The following is a 27,194-nucleotide window of genomic DNA, read 5'->3' on the forward strand; positions in this document are numbered from 1 at the left end:
TCTTAGGTCCACCTGTTTGTATCCTCTTTGTCTGAAACGTTCTTTTGTTTCTTTGAACTTAGATTCCATCTCCTTCTCTTCCGAACAGTTTCTTTTCATTCGTAAAAGTTCTCCGTACGGAATGCTTTTCACAAGTTTTTGAGGGTGGAAACTTAATCCGTGCAGGATGCTGTTTGTGGCTGTCTCTTTTCTATGAACAGTAGTTTGAATTTTGTTTCCTGCAATGTACACTTTGGTGTCAAGAAATACTGTATCTTCAGAGTTGATGGTATAGGTAAATTTCAGTCCTTCTGAGTTCTGGTTGAGGATATTGAAGAAGGTGACGAATTCATTTTCACTCCCCTTCCACAGGAGGAATAAATCGTCAATGAACCGTAGCCAAAGTGCTACCTTGGCCATATGCTGTTCGTTTTCTTCCCTCCAAGCCACGCACTTCTCCCACCACCCCATGGTGAGATTCGCGTAGCTTGGAGAAAAGGAAACTCCCATAGCTGTTCCGCAGCATTGTCGATAAATGGTCTTATTGAATATGAAGATGTTGTTGTGTAAGCAAAGGCTTATCATATCTAAGATCATCTTAGAATGTTCTCTCTGAGAAATCGGTTGCTGGTCTAGAAAGTATTTCATTGCTGCAAGACCAATGTTGTGGTCTATCGACGTATAAAGTGAGACCACATCGATTGTCACCAATAGGTAGTCTGGTTGCCATTCGGTTTCCATTAGCGTGCGGATAAAGTCACCAGTGTCTTTTATGTGTGAGCTGAGAGTAGGTACTAGCGGAGCAATGAAGAAATCTACATAGCTCGACACGTTCTCGACACGTTATATATATATATGTGTGTGTGTTTTCCCTATTGAGCACGGCGTCGTCACCAATATTACAACATTGTATCTACTGCACGTAACCTAATTTCAAATAAAGCAGATGAGAGATTAAAAAGAAATAGGTTTGCCATGTACTTTTTCGCTAAAACTCTGTTTTTCTTCTAGTGACAAACTAATGTACCATTAATGGATAGTACGCTGAAATCACATAAGAGATATTGTGATGAACGAGTCCCTTGGGACAACTGTTGCATTATAGTACGATCACACTGGCCCGAGAGCAGGACAGACCTTTTATCCCTCCAGGCATTTCCCTGGTGGGCTGGAAGCCTGGTTCAAAAGTATAGGGCCGTTCCTGGGGGCCTCTGTCATTTTCCTCAGAGCTCCCTAAGGTTAATTGCAGAAGGCACTGGAGGCTTCAACACAGAGACAAAGAGAACAAGAGGGTACAAAGGTAGAGAGAAAGCGATCAGAGAGGGAGAGGAGAGAATGAGATAGAGAATGGATAGATGGAATAAAAGTTGACTCTAGTGGTGCATCTCCCATATAACTAACTCACCTAAAGAAAATGGCTATGCAGAGGTCAATAATGAGGCTTTAGAGACACCGGGGGAGAAAGAATCATATAGCAAAGCTCACCTCATGGTGCACCATGCTCACTCTGTTCAACAAAATGGTTTAGAAATGTTTGCCTGCTCTAGGAGTTGCAGTGTACTCAGAAGCATCTGAAAAGTGTCATGTTATCTGTATAGAACAGACCCAAACAAATATATTAAGAGAAGCAAACTTAGGCAAGCAGAGCATAACGTTATCAGGTAAAACACGATCTAAATGCGGCAATCTGGAAGAAGTATTTTCTTTATATTAAAATGACAATCGTTAAAATAACAAACGTCAATAAACACAAGTGGCCAATATTATCGAATAGAATGGCCTAGAGTTGAACTGTCAATGCAACAGTAAGAATGACGTTGAAAGCAGCACTTACCTTCCAGCACTGGTGTTTGGCATAATACTCTCCTTGTGCAATCCACTCTTCAGGAGTTGATGTTTTAACAAACATGCTATCATCAAGACCTGAAAACGAAGAAAACACTGTTTTTGTAAGGAGGTACTACTGGAAGGCACTCTGTTGTTAAAAAGACACACCACAATTGTGCGCTTTCTGTGACAGAATATGCATGGAACTGTCCTAAAAACATAAAATATAGAAAATTACTAAGAAGTGCACAGCTAACACTCCCCGTACACATGCTTCAACCACCTCAAAGGCAACACCAGTGTCTGCCACTCAATATTGTCAGCACTCATTCCAAAAAAGAATTCTAGGATATTCTCACTGCAAGGAGATTATCAGGGTGACTTTTAGGGAGGGAGAGGGGGGGTGTAGCCTGACGCCGATGGGTACGGGAGCCTGAATCGGAGCTCCCGTCGATGATCCCCTCTCTGGCACCATCTTGACCGCTGTGGGGAAGCCCCGACAGTGGAGACCGGCCCCGGAGGTGTCGGAAGTATAGGGGCAGCGGTGGCCAAGGCTGCAGAGGGCTGATGGTCATTATTAGCCGAGGGAGAGAGGAGGACCGGTGAGGCTGCGGGCTGCACAAGATGGTGGCGGCGCGGCAGTGACGGCTCCTGGAGCACTGCGGAGCTGGTGGAGTCCTCGGGGTTGACCTGAGCTGCCATCTTGGTGGCCGGCACGGTGGCCGGAGTAGCGGAGGAGGCCTGAACTGTTCCTGGTGAGGAGGCGGCATACGGCGGAGCCTCGGTGGGCCGGGGGACCTGTGGCGGCGGCCTAAATAAAATGACGGATGCGCGGTCCTAAAGGCCCCGGGAATACTGTGGGGCTAGTGAGCGGAGGTCTGGCTGCCCTGTACAGTCACCCTGGGAGCGGGCCGCGGAGAGTTGGTGGCGACCGGAGCCCGGACTGGCGCTGATGAGGTGAAGGCACGGGGAGGAGCTGCGGCGGCCCCTGGGTCCTGCTGAGTGGCCAGCTGCTGGAGCGGGAAGTGCAGGACCGCGGATGCTGCAAAGAACCGGCCCGGTCTGTCCAGTCCGCGAGGCACGTCGGCAGGTACCCCCCTCCCCCCGCATGGTGGAGGGATCGGGGGAGGGAGGGCTCCAGGACTGAGTGCAGTGGGTCGGGGCAGCTCTTGGGCACCACGGCGAGAAGTGAGGAGAAGGCGCCGGCCGGATCTGGTGCTGGGTGAGGCCTGGGACCGGGCTGCTGAGAAGGCAAAGGCGGCAGCCTGGGAGAGACATTGAGGGGCCAGAGGAGCTGCTGTACGCCGAGGTGTGAGGCCTCATCAGTTGAATTGCACTGGACGAACAGGACGAGGTGGACCTACAGTGAGGGGGGGCAGGCTTTTGTGCAATGGTCCTGGAGGGTGGCTGTGGGGGCAGATAGCCCTCCCCTGCAGGTGCTGGACGAGTAGGCCGGCGAGGACGTGAGTGGCACACAATGGCGGCTGCGCGGTAGCAGCGTAGCCCGGACTGCGGTGGTGAGAACAGAGGCAACGCGGCAGGTAGAAGGACACTGGGCCCTACAGCGAGAGCGAGAAAGGCGCGAGGAGCAAAGCCCAGGAGGCCAGGTTGAGGCCCTAGGGCGGGAAGCGGCAAGGAGAGGCCTGCGGGTGGACGGGTACGGCCGCAGCGGCGTCTGGGGATGGAGGCGCGCACAAGACGGTGGGCCCGTCTGCTGTTGGCCTTGTGTGGTCCTTGGGCGGTCTGCGGAGCGGGCGAAGCTTAGAGAGCAGCGCTGCAGGGGACGCCTGTGCCGTCTATTGAGGTGGAAGAGGAACGGTGGACTGGTGAAGGGAGGCACCTGTGGAGTGAAGTGGTGGGCACACAGCACTGGAGAGGTAGCGACAGGGCACTCAGGGCGTGGCCTTTACTGGGTTGAACACTGCATGCGGGCAGGGGATACCTGCAATCACCTTTACCCCATCCTAGCACACGTGGGGAGCACAGATTACTGAACCTGCGGTCACCATGGGCCGGACCACCAAGAGGCGGGACATTGAGCAACAGGAGGGAGTGGGCGAGGACTGCAGAGACCCTAATTCACGCCCGGGGACCAGGATGCCCCATGGCAACCTCTTCCTCCAGGACATTCTGCAGGCCATAGAACGCTCACGACAGGTGGTGGAAGCTAAAATTGACACTCTCAGGGAAAATTTGGGCCTCCTTCGAACGGACCATAGGAAACTGGCGGATCGTGTCACGGCCACGGAGGCAGAGATAGAGAGCCTGGGACCGCGGGTCGCGGCGACGTCAAGCAAACTCACGGCCATAGAGAAAATGGTGCAGATTCTGGAGCAACGGGCGGAGGATGCGGAAAATAGGGCCCGCCGGAATAACCTTCGAGTCACGGGTCTTCCTGAAAAGGTTGAAGGGAACAATATGGTGGAGTACCTCGAGCGATGGCTGCGCACGGAAGTGGCAGGGGAAGGGTTGTCCCCTATCTTTGCTCTGAAACGGGCACACAGGGTGCCGGCCCGGGCCCCGCAGCATGGCAGACCGCCGAGACCGGTGGTGGCCAGCCTCATGTTCTACAAGGATAGGTACCATGTGCTTGGACAGGCTCGGCATAAAGGGCAGCTCAAAATAGAGAACAGCATGGTACGGATCTTCCCCGACTTCTCACGAGAGGTACAGCAGCAAAGAGCATCCTTCACGGCTGTTAAACGAAAACTGCGCCAGATGGGGGTGTCCTACTTTATGGTTTTTCCGGCCAAGCTACGCATCGTGCATAATGCAGGAACCACCTTCTTTACCACGCCCCAGGACGTATATGGGGTTGGATTGAGGACCAAGATCCCTGAGGGCAACAGCGTGGAAAGGAAGGTCCTAGAGATAAAAGCTTGCCGAACTCCCCTGGTTGAGGGGTTGCTTCAAAGAACCACCCGACGGCGGAAAAGGCAAATCGAGCTAGGGCCAGTGCGATCGCAGCAGTGGCCTCCTTGAGTGCAGCAGGAACCCGGGAACCAGCACCACCCTCTGGGGAAGACCAGAGGGACTCCGACTCGGAGACCAGCTCGAGTTCGGTGGGGGATGCCAGCCAGACCCTGCCACACGTAACTCCCAGATCAGCAGACGACCTGATGTGAGGTGGGCCACGCGTGCAGGTACTTCAGGAACTATGCTCGGGGGCAGGAAAAGGAGACTGATGGTAATGTTCTGCTACTTCTCACTCGAGGGGATGATGCTTATCTGTTACCTGTTGACAGGGGGGGGATCTGGGGGGGGTGGGGGGGGGGGGGGGGCGGAGAGGACGGCAACCTCTCGGTGGACTTTGGCCTGATCGTCACCTCTGAACTTGGTTTGTTTAAGCACTGAAGTGCCTAGTTTGGAGGGGGAGCTGTTCTCACTTGTCCTGGGGAGAGGGTGTTGGGCTGGTTATTGTAATGTTTGGAAGGGGTTAGTATTTTGGGTCATGGGGAGGGATGCTGCTTCCAACGGGGGTGGGGGGGAGTGCCATGTCTTGTTGTACTGTAAGAGTTACCGGCAGGCTGCACGAAGAGGTGCTAGGTCTGGGGACATGCAAGGGAGTGAACATGTGCACTCATGCAGCAGACACAGGCCACCTATAGCATAATGTTGTGGAATGTTAGGGGCATGCATTCTATGAGCAAAAGGTATAAAATATTCTCACAACTAAATACGAGAGGGGTGCAGATAGCGATGCTCCAAGAAACCCACATACTAGATAAGGAAGGTGAGGCTCTGCGCAGGCGCTGGAGAGGGTAGGCGTTCTACACATCATATTCAGTATTTGCTCGTGGGGTGCTGATCTGGGTGTGGGCGGGAGTCCCCTTACACCCAATAGAGCACAAAATTTACCCGGGGGTAGGTACGTGATTGTCTCCGGCAGGTTGGACGGGCAGGATGTTATCCGAATGTGGATCATGTTAGATTTCTGGAGCAGCTGTCGGGGTGCTGGCACCGTACATGACAGGGGCGGTCCTAATAGGGGGAGATTTTAATTGTATTGCAGATACTGACATGGACCGATCACACCCGCCTCTTCGAGACTCCCCAGTACACGTCGTGGCTAGAGCTTTTAGGGACTGGCAGACTCGTTGGGGACTTGTGGATGTGTGGCGCAGGGCACACCGACAGAAAGGGACTGCTCACATTTATCACACACCCACGATTTACATGTCCGATTAGACACCTTTCTGAGCACACCGGGCCTCTACACCCAGCTATGGGGGGGGGGGGAAGAATACCTCACTAGGACGGTCTCGGACCATAACCCACTAATGTTACGATACAGTGGAGGTAGGATTTTACAGCCCATACCTACATGGCGCCTCAAACCGGAAGCGCTTGAGGATCAGGTCTTTCAGCAAGAGAGTAGGGAACACATCATACAATATTTTACTAACAATGCGGGCACCACGGACTCTAGAATCACGGAATGGGAGGGCTTCAAGACTGTGATCAGGGGGAGCTGCATGGTTGCATCTATTGGGGTCCGTAGGATGCTCACAGCCGACCTGGAGAGAGCGGATGGGGCACTCAGGGCATTAGAGAAGAGTAGGCTGGAGCACCCGGAATTGAGGCAGGAACTCCTTGAAGCTAAGGAGGAGGTGGCAGTGCAAGTAGGGCGTCTAAGATGCTTTGATTTCCATAAGTAAATGGATAGGACACATGATGAGCGGGACAAAGCTGGGCGACTGTTGGCATGGCTCGCTGACCCATCCAGATGGGGCAGTCCTATCCTGACGATACATGACCAGGGAGGACGCCCTCTCTACATGCAGGAGGAGATTAGTGGCCGGTTTAGGGAGTACTACGCCCGCCTATATAAAAGCACTGGCAACCGTGACATGGGCAGGATAGCAGACTACTTGACACCCCTTCCGCTTCATACCTTAGCGGTGGAGGAAGCGGAGGTGCTAGGAGCGCCGATTACGGCACGGGAAATCAGGGGGGCAGTCAAAGCGATGGCACGGGGGAAGACTCCGGGCACAGACGGCCTGCCCCAGGAGTTCTATGCCACGTACCTGGTACAGCTGGCTCCCAGGCTAGTGGAATTATACGCAGCTACATGGGAGAGCAGGAGACTGCCACCTACAACGAGGGAGGCGGTAATGGTTCCCCTGCTTAAGCCTGGCAAGAACCCAACTGAGTGCTCAGCATACCGACCGCTGTCGATGCTAAACCTCGATTTTAATATCCTCAGTAAGATATTGGCCACCAGGTTGCTGCCACACATGACATCTTTGGTGCATTCCGATCAAGCGGGTTTCATCCCTGGCAGAAATACCACCCTGAAGATCAGGAGACTGTTTGCAGTGCTACAGCAGTGAGCGGCAGAGGCGCCGGAGGGGGCGATCTTTGCCATTGATATCGAGAAAGCATTCAATAGCCTTGAGTGGGAATACTTGTATGCAGTTCTAGCAAAGAAGGGGCTGGGGCAGGACTTTATCCAATGGGTTCAGATACTCTATACGGACCCAGTGGCGCAGGTACAGACGGGCCGCACCATCTCCCTACAGTACGGGGTGGAGAGGTGTACACGACAGGGTTGTCCACTTTACCCCCCTGTTCGCCCTGGCGGTAGAACCACTGGTGTGTATGGCACAATCAGGGACGCCATATGAGGGCATTCGACTAGCAGAGCAAACACACCATATTGCATTATATGCGGATGATTTGCTCCTTTTTCTAAAGGACACAGGTGTGGCGTTGGAGGGAGCCCGGCATATGATGGACGAGTTTGGAGCTCTTTCTGGGCTCTGTGTCAACTGGCAGAAGTCACGACTCTTCCCAATAGCGGAAGAGGCCCTGCCGCCTGCGGGCCTGGGGAACCTCCAGTGGGAGCTGCGCTGCTTTAGATACCTGGGGGTTAAAGTGCACCATGATCTCTCTGATGTCCAGGAGGGAAATGTAGGGGGGCTCTCTGATCGCTCAAAGGCAGAATGGCGTTCTGGGGGACGCTGCCCCTCTCAGTGGCGGGCGAATATCCTTGCTAAAAATGGTGGCATTGCCTAGATTGTTATATTTTTTTACCGTACTCCCAGTGCGGATCCCTAAGGCGTGGTTCCGATCCCTCGACTCTATTCTGACTGCTTTTATATGGGGTCCCAGCAGGCACAGAGTGGCGTAGGCCACATTGCGCAGGTCGCGAGCGGAGGGGGGGTCTAGCGGTGCCGGATAAGGAGATTTATTATTTGGCGGGTCAACTCCAACGTTTCACACAGTGGGTGGCAGGAAGTCTAGATCCGGACAGGAGGACGCCCCCGTTCACCCAGAGTAGAGCAGCTGTCCTGAGTACACTCATGGGTACCATCAAACAGCGCGCCCTGACCACTTCAGACCATAAGGTCATAAGAAGCTGCTGGATCAGGTGTCTTCAGAAAACCAAACCAAATTACCTTACTCCCCGGAGATGCCTGTGGCGTTATTGGAGGCGCTCCCGCATGGGGGTCAGTGGAGGGGATTGGAGGAGTGGGCATGCGCAGGGGTCACTAAGGTAGGAGATTTATACTGTGATGGGGAACTGCTCACATTTGAGGCCTTCCAAGCTAGTTGGGCTATCCCACAGGGACATTTTCTACTGTATGGGGCAGTCACTGGGGACATGCGGAGACATTGGGGTCGAGGGCCATTAGAACCAACTACACATTCTATATGTGAATACATAAGTCTAGCAGGGGGTGTCATTAAGGTGGTCTCATGTCTCTATAGAGCCATTAGGCGGGATTCCACAGGGCCGCTGGAGAGTCTGAAAGATAAATGGGAGTTGGACACGGGAAGCCCCATAGCGGAGAAAGATTGGGACAATACACTGCTCCGAGCTACCATGGTGTCCCGCAATGCCCGATTGCAATTAATTCGTTTTTATACTCTGCATAGGGCGTATATTACCCCTGACAGGATTAACCGATATTTTGGCCGGGAGGACGCGTGTTGCCCCAGATGCCAGGAGATAGGGGCTAGCCATCTTCACATGATGTGGAGTTGCCCGAAGATAGAGGGGTTTTGGCAGGAGGTGGTTCGAAAGACAGTGCGTGTCACAGAGGAGATCCCATGCACCCCATGTCATGTACTGCTCAATCTATTTCCCCACTCCGCTAAAACCAAGGTCACAGCTAGGTTCCAAGACCTGGCATACATTGTGGCGAAACGTGAACTTACCAGCAAGTTGAAGGCCCCGGCAGGTCCGGGAGTCGGCAACTGGAAAAGGGAGCTAGAGAAGTGGACAAGCTGCGAACATAGAATCTTGCTTAGGAACGCGAAAAGAGGTATAGTGAGATTGGAGCGGGCACAGGCCTGGGGGTGTTGTTATATGATCTGCAGAATGAGGACCAAGTGTCGACAACTAGCTCACCACGGGCGGGATCCCAACTGGCTGGCCCTGGGGAGCAGGATCAATAAAGAGTTGGGCCATGGTACCCTAACATCCACCCACATGGCGAGCTCTTTCAACAAGGTACAAGGATGTAAAATAACTACTGTTTTGAAACTCAATCAGCTGCTTTCGAGTGTGTCCATGCCCCAAGGTGTACAGCCCCAAAAGCAAACTGATGTGAGCAGTGTGCACATTCCTATTAATGGATAGAGTCCAAACCCGGAACCTAGAGGATGAGAGGTGGATTTGTGAATGGACTCAACCCAGAAAGTCCTGCAATACTGAGCAGTGCCACTCCTGAGGAACCTAAATGACCAGATAATAGTGGTTTGTGGCTGTACGGATGGGTGCCCACTAGCCACCTGGCAATGTCCAGGACAGAGACATCATGTGCTAACGCAGTGGTAGCAGCTTTGTACATGGTAGAATAAGCATGCAGTCCTTTCGGAGGCTGCTTTTTGGCCAGTGCATAGCAGATCTTAATGCAGAGCGCGATCCAGTGGGAGATGGTTTTTTATTGCACAGCCTTGCCTTTATTTGTTCCAACTCAAAAAAGGGGTTATAGTTATAGTCCATCAGCCCAGAGATCCTTGGTAAGATCTATATGAAAGTTAACAGCTCTCTTGGGATCTAAAGGGTGGAGTCTCTGTCCTCCCACTTAGAGAGGTGAGGCGAAGCATAGAACACCAGGAGAGTGATACATTGAACGACATGGAACGGCATCACAACTTTAGGAAAAAAGGATGCTTATGTCCACAAAACCAGCTTCAGCTAGCCTGGAAAGAAGGTGGTGGGTTGAGAATCTGATACTTAATCCCATGCTACACCCATGTTATGGTGACAAGGACCACGGTCAGGAGGGTGAGAAGCCACAGGGATCAGTTGTGAAACAGCTTGAAGGGAATGCACATCAGAGATGTGAGGACCAAGGTAAAGTCCCACTGGGGCATGACAAAGGGAGAGGGAGGAAACAAATAATGCAAACCTTTCAGAACAGACATAACAACCGGAGGCTTAAACAATGGGGGCTGACTAGGCAACCACAAAAAGGCATAAAGAGTTGAAATGTACCCTTTAACTGTGCCCAGGACAAAGCCTTGCTGGGCTAGGGCCAAAACAAACAAAACCTCTCGACTGGAGAGGGTCTATCTGGCAAGCACCACACCACCCCACAAATGTGTCACAAGGACAGATGTATACGGTTTTCATAGAGGGACGCCTGGCTACCAAGATGAAACTAACCCCCTCCGGAAGAAGGCTGAAGATGTTCAGCTGTTGCTGCTCAATCTCCAGAGATTTCGCTGTTGTCGCTCAATCTCCAAGCACAAAAGGTGGAAATTTCGAAGGCCCAGGTGCAGAACCCTGCCTTGCTGCTGCGGCACTAGATCCCCCCAGAGGGGCAGACTGATCAGAGGACAGATGCTCATACACAGGATTCCTGGATACCTTACTGTAACTCACTGTGCCCAGTCCGGAGACACTGGGATGGATAGGGCTCAGTCGGTCCTGATCTTCCTGAGAACTCTGAGCAGAAGTGGTATTGGTGGAAAGGCATACAGGAGTCCTATGTTTCCCATTGAGATGGAAAACGTCTCCGAATAAGAGACAACTTGCAAATTTCAATGCACAGAAGTGCTGATATAGCACGTTTTTGGCAGTTGCAAGCAGATTGAGCCAAGGTTTGTCTCCTTCAAGGAAAATGCCTTCCTCCACTTCAGGTTTAAATCCCTCTCATGATCTGTTAGGAGTTGGAACTCTGTGATCTGTTTAGGAGTGATGGATGGCCCCGGAAACTCTGGCTGTGCCAGAACAAGTTGTGGGATCGGCTTCCAAGTCAAGCGGCTTTAAGAGCAAGATCAAGACATATGGCGCCGTACCCGCACCTCCTCAGTGGAGTGTAAATGACAGGAAGGGGCCAGGTCCCGCTTGTTTTTCTTGTGTTTTTTTTCATTGATTTTCCCCAACACTTTGATCGAGAAGATGAACAACCTCTCAAATACCTCCTGCAACTTCTGGATCTTCCACAGGACTAGAACCAAACCTTAAACTTATATCAGTGTGTCGCGGAGTCTTACGGTGGTTATTGATACCGAGTTTCACCTCCCAGTCTTGTATGGTCTTCCAAGTTCATCGATGCGCAGTCACTGAAGTCCTTAAAGTTGTGTCTCGACCCCAGGCAAATCTGATGAGGACCTGCCACAGACATTTGATTGCTGCAGTCCTTACAGGGTTTGAAGCCTGTTGTTTTGAGAGGTGGCATGTCCCTTGCACACAATAAAGCAATTTTTTGATTGTGGTAATGGTCTAAAAAGAAACAAGAGGTAGCTCCGGATCCGCGTCCATGGTGCGAAAGGAAGTGACGTCAGCGAAAGTGAGTTACACATAAATAGGCTCCACATGTCAATTCTAGAGCTAAACAATGTCAATGGTAAGCCGCAAGGTACTGCTGAAAAGATTCTAGATCCAGTCTGAAGCCTGGGGAATATTAAAAAGGTGAGGAATAAGCGGCTAGAAGCCCCTACAATAATATGGTACTTAAAGAGGCACTGGACTACAGTCCACCTGCAAGTTCTTGGAAAGTGGGGTGGGGTGGGGATCAGATGACCCAATGAGACATGATATAGCATTTCTGAGGATGAAGGACACTCCTGCCAATTCTTACTGATTCTGTCTGTTAGAAGGTGGTTCTGACACTAGGGGCCGCCTGGATTTTTCACTTTTTGAGCACCTAATTGTTGAGCTTTTACTGTGGGGGAGCCTCATAATCTGGGACTCATCCACAGTGAACTCATAATGAAGGAGACTGCATGGAGATTTTACTGGTGTCCGCCTGGCTTGACTAGGCCGCTGCGCAGCAGCTGGAATATGAGACACTGTGCTGGTTACATGCAGACACGGGTGTACATGCGTGTGCACACATGTAGAAGCTGCGCAGGAGAGATTCCTAGCGTGCGCAGTCCAGGAGCAGCTACAGAGTGAATGGTGTGACAGGACTTACGCAGAATTGGGTGGTGACATGGAATAGGCTTTATACCCTGGGAAGGAACATGCAAGGGAAAGTCAGTGTGTTTTACTGTGTTTTCACTTCATTATTCCCCTATGGGGATGTGGGGCCCATGGCTAAAATGGCTTCCACAGGCCTACAGATTCCAGACACGCACTAAAGTCCATTGTAGAGAAGGTGAAAATAAGTATTCTGCAGAGTCAAAAGTCATGTTATGCTTTTGGGTCATACAGAACTGTCCTATTTCTCTGAGCCAGCCATGACCAGACCCAGGCTGCGGGTTGACCTCAGCTGGATGGATTGATAACCTTTCTTCCACAAGCTAGGGTCTCCTCTCCACAAAAAAGAAGATGGGTGGGGCTACAGGCTCATCCATTAGCAGCTGTCACTGGGTGCCTGGCACCAGGCTGCACTAAGAAGGAAAGAGTTGGGTTTCAGAGGCCATGTGGCCAGAGACACTGGACGACTCCATTTTGAACAAAGAGGCTGGACAAGAAGGAGGGAGCAGGGGCAGGGAAGTGATGTGTCGCTGTTTGATAGGACCCACAGAGACTTTCTGCCAGCCCCCTACTCAACTTTTAAAAAGTACTTGCACAGAAAGAGAAGCTCTCTCTGGGGTGTGGTCTGCGGAGGCGAAAGTTGCTGGAGCCTGGTGCAATGGGCAGTTGGAAGGAGGACACCCCTGACTGCCCCCCAGGCCCCTAACAGCGCCAGAAGAAGAGCCCAGGACCGGTGCGCAGAAGAAGAGGCCTCTGCACAGGGAGAAGAGAGGCGCAGACGGAGAGCCAGGCGAAAGGCTGGCGCAGGGAGCCAGTGCAGACCGCTCCCTGCAGAATGCACCCTCTTGGAGACCCGGAGGGTGAAGGGGAATGCTCCCAGTGGCTGGGGGGCACCACCAGGAGCAAGAAGACACGAAAATGGGGCAGAACGGGCCTCCAGGGGCTGAGATATGGCCCCCAGAAGGTGAGCAACCTTTGACTTGTGGCCCCCTGATGACGAAGCGCGCGAGGCTCCGCTGCCGGTCCAGAAAAGGCCCCCGGAGTGGGTCAGGTCCCGGGGACTGCCCTCCAACGTGAAGAGCCTGCGGGGGTCCCGGGTGGGACCGGGGCCCCGGAAAAGGAAGGAGGAGCCCGGTGCTCGGGTGGGACTGGGCCCCCGACCAAAGCGCGGAGCGGCCGGGTGTGGGCTCCCAGGATCGCATACCCTTACCCTGGGGTCCAGGTGGGGCCGGCCCCCCACCAAGGCCCCAGAAAGCGTCAGGAGCTTGAATCGCCCCATGATGCCTTGCAAGGCATGAGGAATGGCTTGTTTTTGCCGTTTTGGTGGCCCCCAGAGGAGAGGGGTCACCCTTGAGTGTGAAAAGGTGCTGGGGGGAGCTGCTGGAGCAGAGCAGTCTAGTCCCCAGCACAAAGCTAAGTCCCACCCTAAGTTTCTTGAGGATTTAAACAGAATAACCCCTCAACTCTCAGCGAAGATTGCATCACCTCCTAGGCTGGAACTTTTGTTCTACAGCTGGGGGTTCATTGAGAAGTGCATCAAAGATTGAAGGGCTGACTTGGAGATGTCTCGAGAAGGGCATCCCCTGGAGGAGAAATGGCGTATTTGCACTGAAATGCATTTATTATTGGTTATTTCTTTTAGAGGGACTGATGTTCAATGTGAAGTACTGGTGTAAGGTGATGTCACAAGCAAAGTGGATTTAAGTGGCTAGACACTCCTGCTAGGGTGTCTGACTGTATTTACAACTTAATCCTGTGATCATCTGTGATGCCTTTAGGGGCTGCAATTGCAATGCATTTTTAATGATATCCAAATGTGCGGAGTACTGTCATTCTAAAGTGTGCGTAAACATGTAGTCTTGCTGCTGCGCTTAGGTGAAGACCCCAGACTGTTAGCCCTTAAGATGTAGAGGGGTTTACTTTAGGGTCAGTAGGAGATGCTTGGTCAGGGTCATGTGTCACCAAGGCAGGTGTATCCCTGTTTAATGCTTGTTGAAGTAATGGGAAGGGAACGCCACTGGGATGGTGCCAGTGCGCAGGGCCCTCGCTCCAAGATAGTTTCAACTAATTGCATTGGGGGCAAGATGATGTGCATACATGGGAGTGGTGGTACTAGACCCCTCCCCCCCCCTTGCGGGAGGGGTGGAGATGTTATGCAATGTCACAAAGTAATTCCAACAGCTTATGTATATTTGTAAATTGGTGTATAGTATTGAGTGGTGTGGGTGTTTAATAAATGTACACTTACTTTTATAAAGCAAAGTACAGACTGGACAATCAATTATTGAGTGTTATTTTTTTGCGCACCTGCAAATCCTCTGAGAGTCAGGCGCTGCCCTTGGGTGTTTGGTTCCCAGTGAAGGACAAATGTGTCATGTTATTTGTGCAGGCCTCACAGATGCTGCCTCGTTTTCCAACACTGTCTTTCTTAAAATTGAGTAGTTTGGCATAAGGAAAAGGTCCATATATGTTTGGAAGCTTTCATTGTAACAAATTTTGGTCAGCATCACCAAAAAACCAGTCTGTTAGGGTGACCACAATTTCAAAAGGTGTTTGGTCGCTGAGTGACAATTATGGCATAAGTATCTAAGAGTGGCAGAAGAAGTGATCTCATAAGGAGAAGAATCTAAAGAGATGACAATCATTTTTTTCTGTTCATACAATATTTTTAGGAGGTGCTTGAATGGCGGTCCGGGCAGAATAGATATGTTAAAAACATCAGGGGCATATTGTTGTTGCTGGTCTGTTTCAGAAGAGTACTGATGCTTCTGGCCATAGGAAGCTTAATATTCTTTCACGGTAGCTGTGCCTCAGATCTGTAACCTTTAAGAAATCAGAAATTTCATCAGATCAAAGAGGGGAAATGGTTCTAAAGGTGTTCTGGAATAAAAGAGCAGGCCATGAAAGAGGCACTCTTTGACAAGCCACTCAACCACACAGTAACTGAAACTAGATGATTAGAAAAGTTATTCTCCAAGTAGTCAGGAGGATCAATAATAAATCTATTTTGTGGAGCAGCATGATAAGCCTAGAAGATATGGTCTTGTAGGGGGTATGCCTCAAATGGGCATAGAGAATAGGGAAAACTGGTTGTTCAGCATGAATTGTGTATAGGGGGTGGAGCTATAGGCTGGAAAAAAAGCTGGAAAGGACAGAGTAGTAGAATAGGCAAGAATAGAAAGGAATATCTTATGTTTAGATTTCTTTTATTAGTTTTCAGATTAATAAAACAACATACAAAGAACAAACATGTGTTGTACTTATCGTTGTATAGTCCACCAGTAGAAATGCTGCAATTAAAAAGTATTAAAATGATGAACAAGAAGGTAACCCCCCTCCCACACCCTCTCTATCCCCCTCCTCCTATCAAAAGGCTTAAGCCGGTACAATGTTCTTTCAGACTCTTCAACGATCGATCGTCCCTAGTGTGAGAAGGTGGCCTGATATGCAGTGCTCACTATTCTAGTGAACACTATGTATCAGTTCAGCAACCCTTATTGATGATTGGTTGTAAGTCAACCTTATAGACCAGCTATCCTAGTAGCGTGGATACGAGCAGTCTAAGGCTAAAGACTCGAGAGGGCGTGTTAAGCCAGCTGTTTACCACACATATACCCCTTGAACACCAAGTGAAAGGACACCCCACAAGTGTTATGAAAATAAACAAGATATTTATTAAGAATCACAACAGCCCTGTACTCTTTATGAGGACAGGGTACTAAGCACAAAACAAAACTCTTACGAAAATACTTAAGTTAGCACAGTATATACAAATGCCCGAGGGGCACGGAAAACCATATACTCTGAAAGTGGAATGCGAAATTACTAGCAGGTAAGTACAGTACTAATAGGCTTTGGAATCGCTAGATCTTGACTATAGAATCTTCAGATTACTTCTAGGAGACCCAGGGGACTCGGGTGCAGAGTGTGCACTCTCACGCGGGATGCGGGACAAAGTCTATGGTAGCTAGTAAATGCAAAGTTAGTGTTCTCGGGCGAACCCGACCTGGTAGGAGGAAAACGAACGTGGATTCTGACCCTTGGATAGTGAGGCTATGCTGAGGCACCGAAATGCCGAAGTTACCTAGCCCAGGGGCTGCAGCTGCATAGGTCTCAAAAGACGTCGGGAATCCTCGTAGACGGACCAGGAGCCTGGAAGAAAGAAGTTGCTGGCAGGCGACCAGTGAAGAAAGTTCGATGGATCCAAGCCTGGATCGAAGGAAGATGACACCTGAAAGCAGAGGGGACCAAGTTCGAGACTACTAGCCAGTAGTCAGGTGGCACCAGGAGGGCACCGGATGGTAGTCACCTTGACTAGGTGAGTGGGTGACGCTGTGCTCGCAGATCTCACGGACCAGGAGGCGTTGTCGGCGACCAGGATGGAGGAGCGAGCTGTCCCACGAAGATTGAAGCTGTCGGCGTCGCTGGACCCAGGATTGGGCAACAAAGCCTTGGCAAATTCAAGCCCACGCGGTGGACTCAAAATGGCGTCTGGAGTGGACCAGGAGGGTCCGGGGTGCCTCTCTTGAAGAAGGAAGCAAGGGCCAGTCTGGAGCAACCAGACCAGCAGCAGTGATGTCGTCGGGCGTCGTGAAGAAGGCCACAAGCCAGCCGGCTAGTAGCCACACAGCGCGGTGAGCACGCAAAAGCAGAAGGGCCCCACGCAGATCGTGGAGATGCTGGAGGGCTGATCTTCGGTGCTGGAGCTGCTCAGGGTTGGGGCTTCTCGGACCCCAAAGCACTCACCAGTGGAGCACACGGTGGGCTTGTTGCAAAGAAGTCGTGCAGTCTTGGCGATCGTCGGTCCCTCGAGGTCTCGTCGCACTCACAGTTCTCAGCTTTGCTGTAGAGGTCAGAGGTGCCAGGGAAGCCGGGTCTCGTCGAGCTGGGTCGTCGGATTCGTGGAGAAGGACTTGCAGCAGACCGCCGTGTTCTTAGGATGGTGCCCGCTTGATGCAGGGTGACTACTCCTTAGCCACAAGGGAGAATCTTGAAGAAGGAAATCTTGATGTCTTTCGCAGAAAGTCGTGTCTTGATTCCAAAGATGATCTAATTTGAACAGGGGGCCCGCTCCTATCTTTATACTAAAAAAAGGGGCTGACCCGGTGACTAGGTCCTGCCTATGGGTGGGACTAGGAGGGGGGTGGTTACACCCCTCTCCCATGCCGGACTTCCCCAGGCCAGGGGCTGGTGTGCCCCTGGAACTGGTTCAGACTGGCCTATGCGTAGTGAGCACCGGGGTGCCACTCAGCAGTCACCTTCCTGTAAAGCCCTGCCTACCCAGGATACACAAAACCATGTCTGGGACGGTGCTAGCACCGCCCCTGACAGGAAACCCTTTGTCCAGGCTCCCTTCGCTGGAAGGACTCCCAGCTGCAGGGGGTCAGACTCGTGTCTGTGGTGGCAGCATCCATTTTGTGGAGCTGAGGCTTCGTTTAACTTTAACCGGGGTTCACAGTTACATACATGTCGTGTCCCTCTAGAAGGGTGGAATGCTAACCCCGTCGCCAGAATTGGCGAGGGGTTAGTATTCCAATTCGTATGACACCTTACTCGACATGTTTTGATAAAGCAATACCAAAGATAGCATTTAACCGCGAGGATTATAATGCACTTAAGAGTATAATGTATGCGATATCATGGAACAGCTATTAGGACTTGGTTCCGAAAGCTGCAGACAGGCTCAGCTCATGCCAGAGCACCATCTCACACGATTCCAAGCACTCTGCCTTCAGGATTGTTAAGGCCTGCCATAGGAGTGACTGATAGGAATCTGTGTGTCCATTTTAGGGTTAGATATAGGTATACTATATCTACAGCAAAGGGTGATTACACGACTTTGCCCCAGCTGTCACGCAGCCAGTTGTGTCAAATTTAGGAGGCCAGCCAGGGGTGGCATAATACATGCTTCGGCCCCTGGTAGGCCCTGGGTACACCTATGCCCTGAGTTACAGGGTCTGATAAGGTGGCCCAGTACCAATTGGAAATGCACCTAGGGTGCATGGAATCCATTTTACAGAGAGAGCAGTAGGCCTGGGGTCCTGATTGGCAGGGCCCCAGGTCGACTATGTCAAAAACCAGCTAAAACACAGGGCAAAAAGTTGGGGGCAACCATAGTCAGGAGGTACCTTCCTACACCTAGTGGATAGGGCTTACTGTTGTGCGTGCTCGTCCAACTCTGCATGTAAAGGTGGATCCGACAGTCGTAGCAGTCTCAAATATTTGGGGTAGGCAAGTTCTGTATACTCTGAGGTCAACAGTTTTAAGAAGGGTTCCCACAAGTCTTGGAAGGAGGCAACTTGGTTCGTGAGTGACAATAAAATGGTCTCCATCCTGAGTATGCCCCACAGTCTATGGAGCCATCCCAGACGAGTCGGGGTATTCATAGTACCATAGTGGGAGAGGATGTTTTGCAGGGCTGCCCCCAATGCTAGTGCCATTTGTCTGCCTCTCTGCGCCCTGAGTGGGAAGGTGATTGGATTAGGGAGACCCAAAAGAGTGTAAGCTGGGAAACGGGGAGGTTTGGGTGTTGAAATGGGAGTCAATGTCATCTATTATCTGCTTCCAATAGTCCGCCAGATGGGGACAGCCCCATAACAGGTGGGTAGGAGTGCCTAGCGAGCCGCATGCCCTCCAACCCAGGTAGATGAAGGGAGAGTCTCTGTGCCAAAATTACACTAAACATTTTAAGGTCCACATTGAGAAGGGAAATTGGGCAGAAAGATGCACATTGTCGTTTGTCCTTGCCTGCTTTAGGAATCACTGTGACTAATGCCTCCAACCTCGATTGCCGAATAGGATTAGACGCACCAATCGAGTTGTACACCCTCACCAACAGTGGGGCCAATACTGTGCAAAAGGAGTTAAAAAAAATGGAGGAGAATCCATCCGGACCCGGAGATCTACGCGTTTGAAGTTTTGATATGGCAGAGATGACCTCCTCCAACCTAATAGGGGATTCAAGGTCCTCCCCTTGACTCTGGACTAGCTTAGAATTGTTCGGCAATACCCTGGCCAGTGGTCTGTTCCTGTCCTAGCTTTTCTATTACCATGAAGATGTGAGATTACTGACTTTGTCAAAAACGTAATGTGGGGAGGGTCACCTGCGCACAATGTATCGTGAAACGATAAGTTTCTTCACAAAGTTCAATTTTATTCAATTCAATACTTGTGGTCCATTTAAAGAACTTCATTTAATTCAACGTTCAAATTACACATCTTATGCAGACATAATCTTCAGCTTATGTTGCGATAATTAATGCTGTTCACAGTTTTTCAAAAGTACCCAATGCATTTCGGGTCAAAAAAGCAGGGCCCTTCATCAGGGGTCTGTAAAGAAATGAAACAGGACCTGATAACATACTCCACTCAATGGTAAATGACAACAATGAATACTCAATTCGTGCCAAACGTGCATAATGTGAAAACCTGGTCATAACTATTCGAGTGAACTAAAGGGTGCGCACTGATAAAGCTGTGAATTACTCAATAAGTTTAACAAATCTCATTGCAATATTTATGTGCTCTAGAAAAACGTGTTGTGGTGGCTATCATGCACAAATTAATCTACACGACATGCGGGATTATCAACATCGTAAACGGGCGTTTGCATTTAAATAAGCCCTACGTTATATATAGCCAGTGTCTGACCTAGGGTGGTGTGGAGTGCAAAAAAACTATGGATTTAGGCCCAGATCTTTGTACTGGGGTGAATGTAAGACATTGTTCTGCATTCTGTCCATCAACTGTGTTTTTTGCAATTTTCACCCCAAGTGGGCTGGGTAGGCTCAGACGTGAGTCCCAGGCTCTCCACATCACTGGAGTCAAGCTATCCAGGCTGAAGAAGGCTGACAGCCAGAAACCGGTCCTTGGATGCTTGATTCCGGTCTAGGAAAGACATGGCTTGGTAGTTCGGGCTGGACTGTTCCCATGAGGCACAGGGTCAAGGCTGATTTGCATATAGCCAGTGTCTGACCTAGGGTGGTGTGGAGTGCAAAAAAACGATGGATTTAGGCCCAGATCTTTGTACTGGGGTGAATGTAAGACATTGTTCTACATTCTGTCCATCAACTGTGTTTTTTGCTACGTTATACTGAAGCACACAATGTGTGTGCCAATTCATGTTAACTGACTGTCATAACTTACGTCGTACTGGAACAAGCCGTGTCTCTATTCTGCTCATGAATGAGAGCGTTCAGGAAGTTAAGTTACGCACCGGTTAACGAGTAAATAAAAGGACGGACTAATGGCGATCACCTGATCGGAATGACAACCAATAGGAACGCGCGCAACGCGGAAAGCACTAATCATGTGACAAGAGTGTAGTGGATTCATACGGAAGTAAACAAAAGTGCGCGAATAAAGTTATGTTGAAGTGCAATATACCATGGTATTCATAATAATGAATCAATGAAATGGATAAAAACACGAAAGTGAGTACATATACATCAAAGGTGTAATCCGATCAAAGCAGTTCAAAATCAATAATCAGGACATGAAAATTAATGATATAATAATGAGGAACACAGAATCAGTCTGCAGTCAATGTAAGGTTCCAATGGCCTTGTGTCAAAGAAAACATGAATATTCTATCCGATCGTTTAACCCCATGGGAGGGGTGGAATTCAATTTTTTGATCCAAAAATATTCAGCTCTTAGGGGCTTATTATGATTGCGGTTTTCCCGCATCCTCCGGGCCGGCGGAAGCCACCGCCGGCCCAGAGGATGCGGGGAAACCGCTGCGGAGCCTCCACAGACCCACCGCCAAATTAGGATGGCTGGTGGGTCTGGTATTCCGTCCGCAGCTTTTCCGCCGCAGTCGCCTTCCGACCGCGGCGGAAAAGCACTAACATGTCTGGCGGTGTCTATCAGACACCGCCAGGCATATTAGGATGTCTGCACTTCTATGCTTTTCCACGGCTGCTTTTCCGCCGTGGAAAAGCATACGGACCTTCACTTTGGGGGCCCGTTGCGGGCCCCCTGGGTGAAGGGGTGGTGGGGGGTGCACATGGGGGGTACCTATGGTACCCCCCTGCATTTGCGTGCACAAAGCAGCAGGCACCGCGCGGTGCCTGCCGCTTTGTGCACGCAAATGCCGTGCATGCATTTTTAACATTGCGGCGGGTGCAGCTTGAAGCTGCACCCGCCGCAATGTTAAAGATAGAGGATGCGACCGCCACCCTGGCGGTCACATCCTAATCTGCACTGAGGGAACGCCGCAGCCCATGCGGACGTTCCCTCCTACTCTGGGGTCGCGGACGGACTCAAGTCCGTCCGCGATGCTAATGACCCCCTTAGTCTTTGTTTGACAGGATCCCTGTCGCGGTGCTGCGGTACTGTCTCCAAAACCATGAAGCGTAATTGGGAAATTTGGTGTCTTGCTTCATTCCAATGGTTGGCTATTGTGGATTTTTTGTTGACTAGTCTTATATTGCTCTTATGTTCCGTAATACGGACTTTCACTTACATTGTGCGCACATTTTGGTGGGCAGGTGACCCTCCCCACATTACGTTTTTGATATTGAAAGGCACGGCCAGACGACGTGCGACAAATGAAGAGATTAATTTAAAAACTCAACAATTTGTTTCACGGGGACTTTGTGCCAGTACTCTATTGGCTAAGAGCCTCCTGCTTCTATCTCCCCCCACGTAAAAGGCGAGCCTAAGTCGGAGGGCAGCGTACTCGGCTCTGTCTATGTCCAGGCCCGCCAACTGGGTTCTTGCTGCCTTGAGTGGTTTCCAGTCCCTGAGTGCAAAAGTTCTTTGGTGGATGCGCTCTAGTTCTACTACTGCGTTCGAGAGTTGCTCCTTTTTCTCTCTCCTAATCTGTCAGCTGCGGACATCCCTAGGAACTCCTCTCTGACCACCACCTTCAGGGCGTACCACAAAATTGCTATCCAAATATCTGGAGTGTCATTAATGGCCAGGTAATCAGTTATGGTTTTGGTGACCTGCTTGACTACGGAGGGGCGCTGCAACATTGTCTCTCTAAGGCGCCAGAAGAGTCTATGGTGGTGAAGAGACAGGGATATATGCACAGCTGAATGATCAGACTGGGGGCATGGGAGGATCTCCACCTTTTGTGTCTGTTGTGTCAGTATATCTGATGTCAGTATGTAGTCTATTGTCCCGTACGTTTTGTGAGAATATGAGTAGAATGTATTCTCTCTATAAGACGGGTGGTGTAATCGAAAGATCCCTGCCTCGAACAATAGATGCCTCCCTTTCCCAGTAAGGACCCAGTCTGCCCTGAGCGCTGACAAGTTCTATCCAGATCATTGTCGAAAGCGACATTGAAGTCTCCCCCCCCAGAAGTAATGATCTGTCTTGATGGCTAGACAGCTCTTGAATCGCATCTCGGAGAAACCCTTCCTGTCCGTCATGCGGAACATAAACCGTAGCTATTGTTGCTGTCTCAGTGTGAATGTGTACGGTAAAAATCTGCCCTTGATCTCAGCTAGTTTTAGGCCAATTTTACCCTGGCACCTAGAGGAGACCCGTATGGCCACCTCTGCGGTCTTAGAGGCCTGAGATGAAAACAGCTGGTGGGGAAATGCCCTGGATCGTAATCTAGGAGTATCCTTTGCCAGGAGATGCGTCTCCTGTAGGAGATATTTGTGGGCATCAGAATTTTCTAAGAAGGACAGGACTACTCGCCTCTTAATTGGATTGTTCAGGCCCTTTACATTGAGCGACAACATTTTAATGTCCGCTGCCATAATAATGGATGTCAAGATGCATGTAGGGACCTCTAAGTCCGGACCCACACCCACCCTGGGGCACACTACATTCGTGCCTGCCTGGAGTACCCAGTGGTCGCCCTGGCATACGAATCTCAAAGTTCTTCCATATTTAGAAGGAGGAGGGGAGAACCCCATTGCCCCTGAAACAGAACAAACAAAACTTAACTGCAACTTACAAAGCCCTAAGTGACCTGGGTTACAAACCCCATGGCGAGGCGTGAGATGTTCAGCAGGAACCGCTCACCACCCCCGCCCCACCGAACCCCAATTTCAGAGACCCGGAGGTGCCACTCCTTTTCGACTTGTTCCCATAGTGTTGGTTTGTTGCATTCTTCAATCTGCGGCAGCTGATTCCTCTTCCAATGTTGCGATGACGGCCTTCCTTTCTTTGGCCGTCATATCGGGATCAGGGCGAAGGCGCAGTGGATACCTTCTCACCCGTCACCATCTTTCAACTCCAACGCGTCGTCCTCCTGTGTCCTCCCGTGCTGGGTACCCCTCATCGTGTTCGGGCAGGTTGATTAGCATTTTGGCCTCCTGCAAACAGAGAATTTGACGGAGCTTGCCATCCCACTTAAAAATTATCCTGAAGGGGTGCCCCCAGTAATATGAAATGTCTTTCGAGCACAAGAATGCGGTGACCGGCCTGAACTCCCTTCTTTTTCGCAGAATGGAAGCAGCTAAGTCCAGAAACAAGAGGGGCCTGGATGAGCGAAAGTCTGTAGGGTGCTTGTCTTGTGCTTCCCGGAGGATCCGTTGTGGACACACATTAAGATGTCTGGGCTGGAAGCAGTCGCTGATCTCTTAGGCCTAACCCGATGGGTCCGATCTAATATGATCTGTTGCTCCGGGGGGGGCACCCAGGATGTAACAGAAGAGTTCCTCCACAAAGGCTTCCATGTCCTGTTCCTCTGCTCCCCGAGGTACTGTACAGATTTTTATGTTGTTCAGTCGGGAGTGGTTCTCAAGGTCATCCGCATGGGCCTGGAGGCCCATTTGTTGGTCTTGAAGGCGGAGGACCGCCTGCTGAAGCTGCTCACTCTACTCATCCCTTGTCGAAGCCTGCAGCCCCAGTGTGTCCACTCTTTCGTCAACTGAGTCTTAAACCCTTCGCAACTCCTGGAGTTCGAGGGATATTTCCTTCTTCATGGCATGGAATGCCCCTTTCAATGAGGCAAAGAAGACTCAAGGAAATCACGTGTGACTGCTCCTCAACGTCCCCCTGCCCGTGTTCTGCCGAGTGTCCACTCAAGGACGGGTCTGCTTCGGCCCTCCAGTGCTGGTTTTGAGGTTGAGCTCCTTAACTGATCGCTCTTTCTAAGTTTTATTGGCCGCCATGGCTAAGAGTCACTGCTTCCCCTCTTGTGTCCAAGTTCGGGCTTTGGTTTTAGAATTGATGTGCAAGAGCTGCTAGGTAGAGAAGAGGGGACAAAGGTGGCCCGCCCTCTCCAAAGTTCCTCAGAGCTGTCTATCGTTGCACCTTCCTACTATTGCCCTTTTCCAGACCAAGTCGCTGAGTCTCAAGGCCTGCCCATAGAGTCTCCCTGTTCACCATGCATGCTCTGTCCTCTCTTTTTGTAGGTGGTGGGGGAGGTAGTCTTTGCGGGTCGGCCCGCTTGCTTGTTCTGGCCTCCCGATCTTGGCCGACAGTCAGCCCCAACAAGCCCACAAGGCTAATCTCGGGCTATCTCCAGGCCTGCCGCACCGATCTCACTGCTCCCAGATGCTCCTCTCTGTTGTGAGCCCTCTCAGTCCCGAGCATCTACACCGCGACCCCCAAGGTTGACCTCCTGCAGAGTCCTCAGTTGTGCTTGGGAGACCAGTATGATGCAAGCCTCAGGGGCAGGCCACCAGTATCCAAGGCTTTCAAGGCGTCCCTGCACCACAAGGCCCTGGAAGGAGTCGCATCACGTCCCAGCCTCGTTCTTCGGGGCAAGGGGCCCTATGCCACTCCACATCTGCTGTAAAGGGTACCCACCCTGAGCGCCGGCTCCAGCTCTATCTGCGTCCCCTCCCTGCTACTCGGCCAGTAGTCACAATTATAAAGCAGGGAATTGGGTTGCTGAGGAAAGGGAAGGCCCCGTCCTCCTCTTTGGCTGGGCTCACCTACTTCAAGCTCTGCAGTTCTGCAGGCTAATCGCCGGATTCTGAGTCCCAAAGACCCGCCTTACCCCCACCAGGAGGGCCTCTGGTCCTTGACAGGCCGGCTTGCTACAATGGGGAAGGCTTACTTCTGCCAATCTGGCTCGTTCTTGCTGGAAATCCGCTCAGCTTCACCAGGACGTCCCGTATTCTGCTGCACTGGACCACCTCTGTCCGCCTCTCCCGGTGAGCAAATTTGAGCCTGCACATGCTCCAGGACGGTAGCGTGCGTCCGCCCTCGGCAGGGTGATCCGAAGGCTCAGTGACGCAGTGGCGGCAGGCGCAAACCTCTGGAGCCTGCGCTACGCCACGCCGCCCCCTCCGGGCCCAGATTGTCGCGGGAGCGGTCACCGGAGTTGTCGGTGAAATTTCTGCACCTTCCCGGGTCCGCTGTCTTGATGCTGTAGAACTGGGGCCCAGGTTGAGGAACGGAGGGGCGAGCAGGCATGTCCTACTCGGCCGCCATCTTGGTCATGCCTCTAGAAAGGAATATCTTGAGTGAAATAAAATGACATCACCTCTCTAGCATGAGAAAGAGAGAGAGCGAAGAAAGGAAATGGATATCGGGGAGGTGATGGGATTCTGGAAAAGGGGATGGGATTCTCGAAAAGAGCATGGGATAACTTTCTTTCCAGAGACTAAGTCAGTAGGAAAAACTTTTGACCGCCACAAACATGGTCCGAGTATCCGAGCCACACTGCAACGCGATAGGACTTAAATCTTACACTTATAATGGTCAAACGCAACCAGATGACCATGGTTAGAGCTTAAAGCTTCTTGCTGCTATTGTGAACCTTAAACTTTCAAAGTTCAAATCTATAGTTCTACTTACTAGATTTTTTACTTTTTGGTGTGATTTTCTTTATTAAAACTTGCTCTATTTTACTAAATAGGTTTCAGATTTTTTCTAGTGTTGTGTTTTCACTTGATTACTGTTTGAGTACTGCATAAATAATTTACACATTGCCTCCAAGTTAAGCCTGACTGCAATTTACCAAACTACCAGAGGGTAACCATAGGTTGATTTAGTGACCACAGTAGTTAACCCTGAAAAGGAATGTGATTGTTATTTAATGTGGGTTTTTACTCATCTAATATTCCAAACTCTTACAGTTGTGCATCAACTGAAGTTTAGCCTTGAAAGACTTTCAATCTCAGCCCTAATTTCAAAGCAGGATCACATACATTTTTTTTAAAGATTCCATGATGTGAGAAGTGGACAAAACGAACAAGTTGCTTAACTTCGGTAACGCCTTTTCTGGTTGAAGGCAGATTCCTTACCTTTAAATTTCTTAGGCATAAGACTGGATCCGGAAGATTTTTCTTCAAGCAATACCCCTGTGCATCGGTATCTGGCGTTGGTCGGCTCTGTGTGGCATTGTCCACGCCAGAAGTGACGTCAATGTCACCTATATACGATTCAGAAAAGGGGGTGGTGATGAACAGAGTGTCTGAATTAAGCAGACCACTCTTACCCAGTCCAAAGATCAGGGCTTGATCCATCACCGTTATTTATCTCACAGCACCATCCCAGCTCAGAACCTGGCTATATGCAAATCAGTCTGTCCCTGGCCCAGTGCATCATGGGAACAGGGCAGACTAAACTACCAAGCCAATTCTTCACCAGAAAGGAGACAAGCTACCGGGGACCGGTTTCTGGCATTTCAGCCGTCTTCGGCCCGGCTTGCTTGAATCCTGATGGTGCAGTGAGAAAGGGACTCATGTCTGAGTATACCCTGCCACACCTATAGTGGCCAAAAACGATTCAGAAAAGGAGGTGGTGATGAACAGAGTGTCTGAGTTAAGCAGACCACTCTTACCCAGTCCAAAGATCAGGGCTTGATCCATCACCGTTATTTATCTCACTGCACCATCCCAGCTCAGAACCTGGCTATATGCAAATCAGTCTGTCCCTGGCCCAGTGCATCATGGGAACAGGGCAGACTAAAATACCAAGCCAATTCTTCACCAGAAAGGAGACAAGCTACCGGGGACCGGTTTCTGGCATTTCAGCCGTCTTCTGCCCGGCTTGCTTGAATCCTGATGGTGCAGTGAGAAAGGGACTCATGTCTGAGTATACCCTGCCACACCTATAGTGGCCAAAAACGATTCAGAAAAGGGGG

At 50.7% G+C, this 27,194-nt stretch overlaps 1 protein-coding gene across 3 annotated transcripts in view; it reads right to left on the bottom strand.

The window, feature by feature from the left end:
- TRANK1 (tetratricopeptide repeat and ankyrin repeat containing 1) overlaps window positions 1-27,194 on the bottom strand; it is a 1,005,982-nt gene that overhangs the window by 286,887 nt on the left and 691,901 nt on the right. For all 3 annotated transcript variants that reach the window (XM_086964756.1, XM_086964757.1, XM_086964755.1), the window contains one exon: window positions 1,814-1,902. In XM_086964756.1, the coding sequence (XP_086820882.1) occupies window positions 1,814-1,902 (89 nt within the window). The remainder of the gene's footprint in view (window positions 1-1,813; window positions 1,903-27,194) is intronic.

The sequence above is a fragment of the Lissotriton vulgaris genome, chromosome 4_1 (genome assembly GCF_964263255.1).
Source record: "Lissotriton vulgaris chromosome 4_1, aLisVul1.2, whole genome shotgun sequence".
NCBI classification, from domain to species: domain Eukaryota; kingdom Metazoa; phylum Chordata; class Amphibia; order Caudata; family Salamandridae; genus Lissotriton; species Lissotriton vulgaris.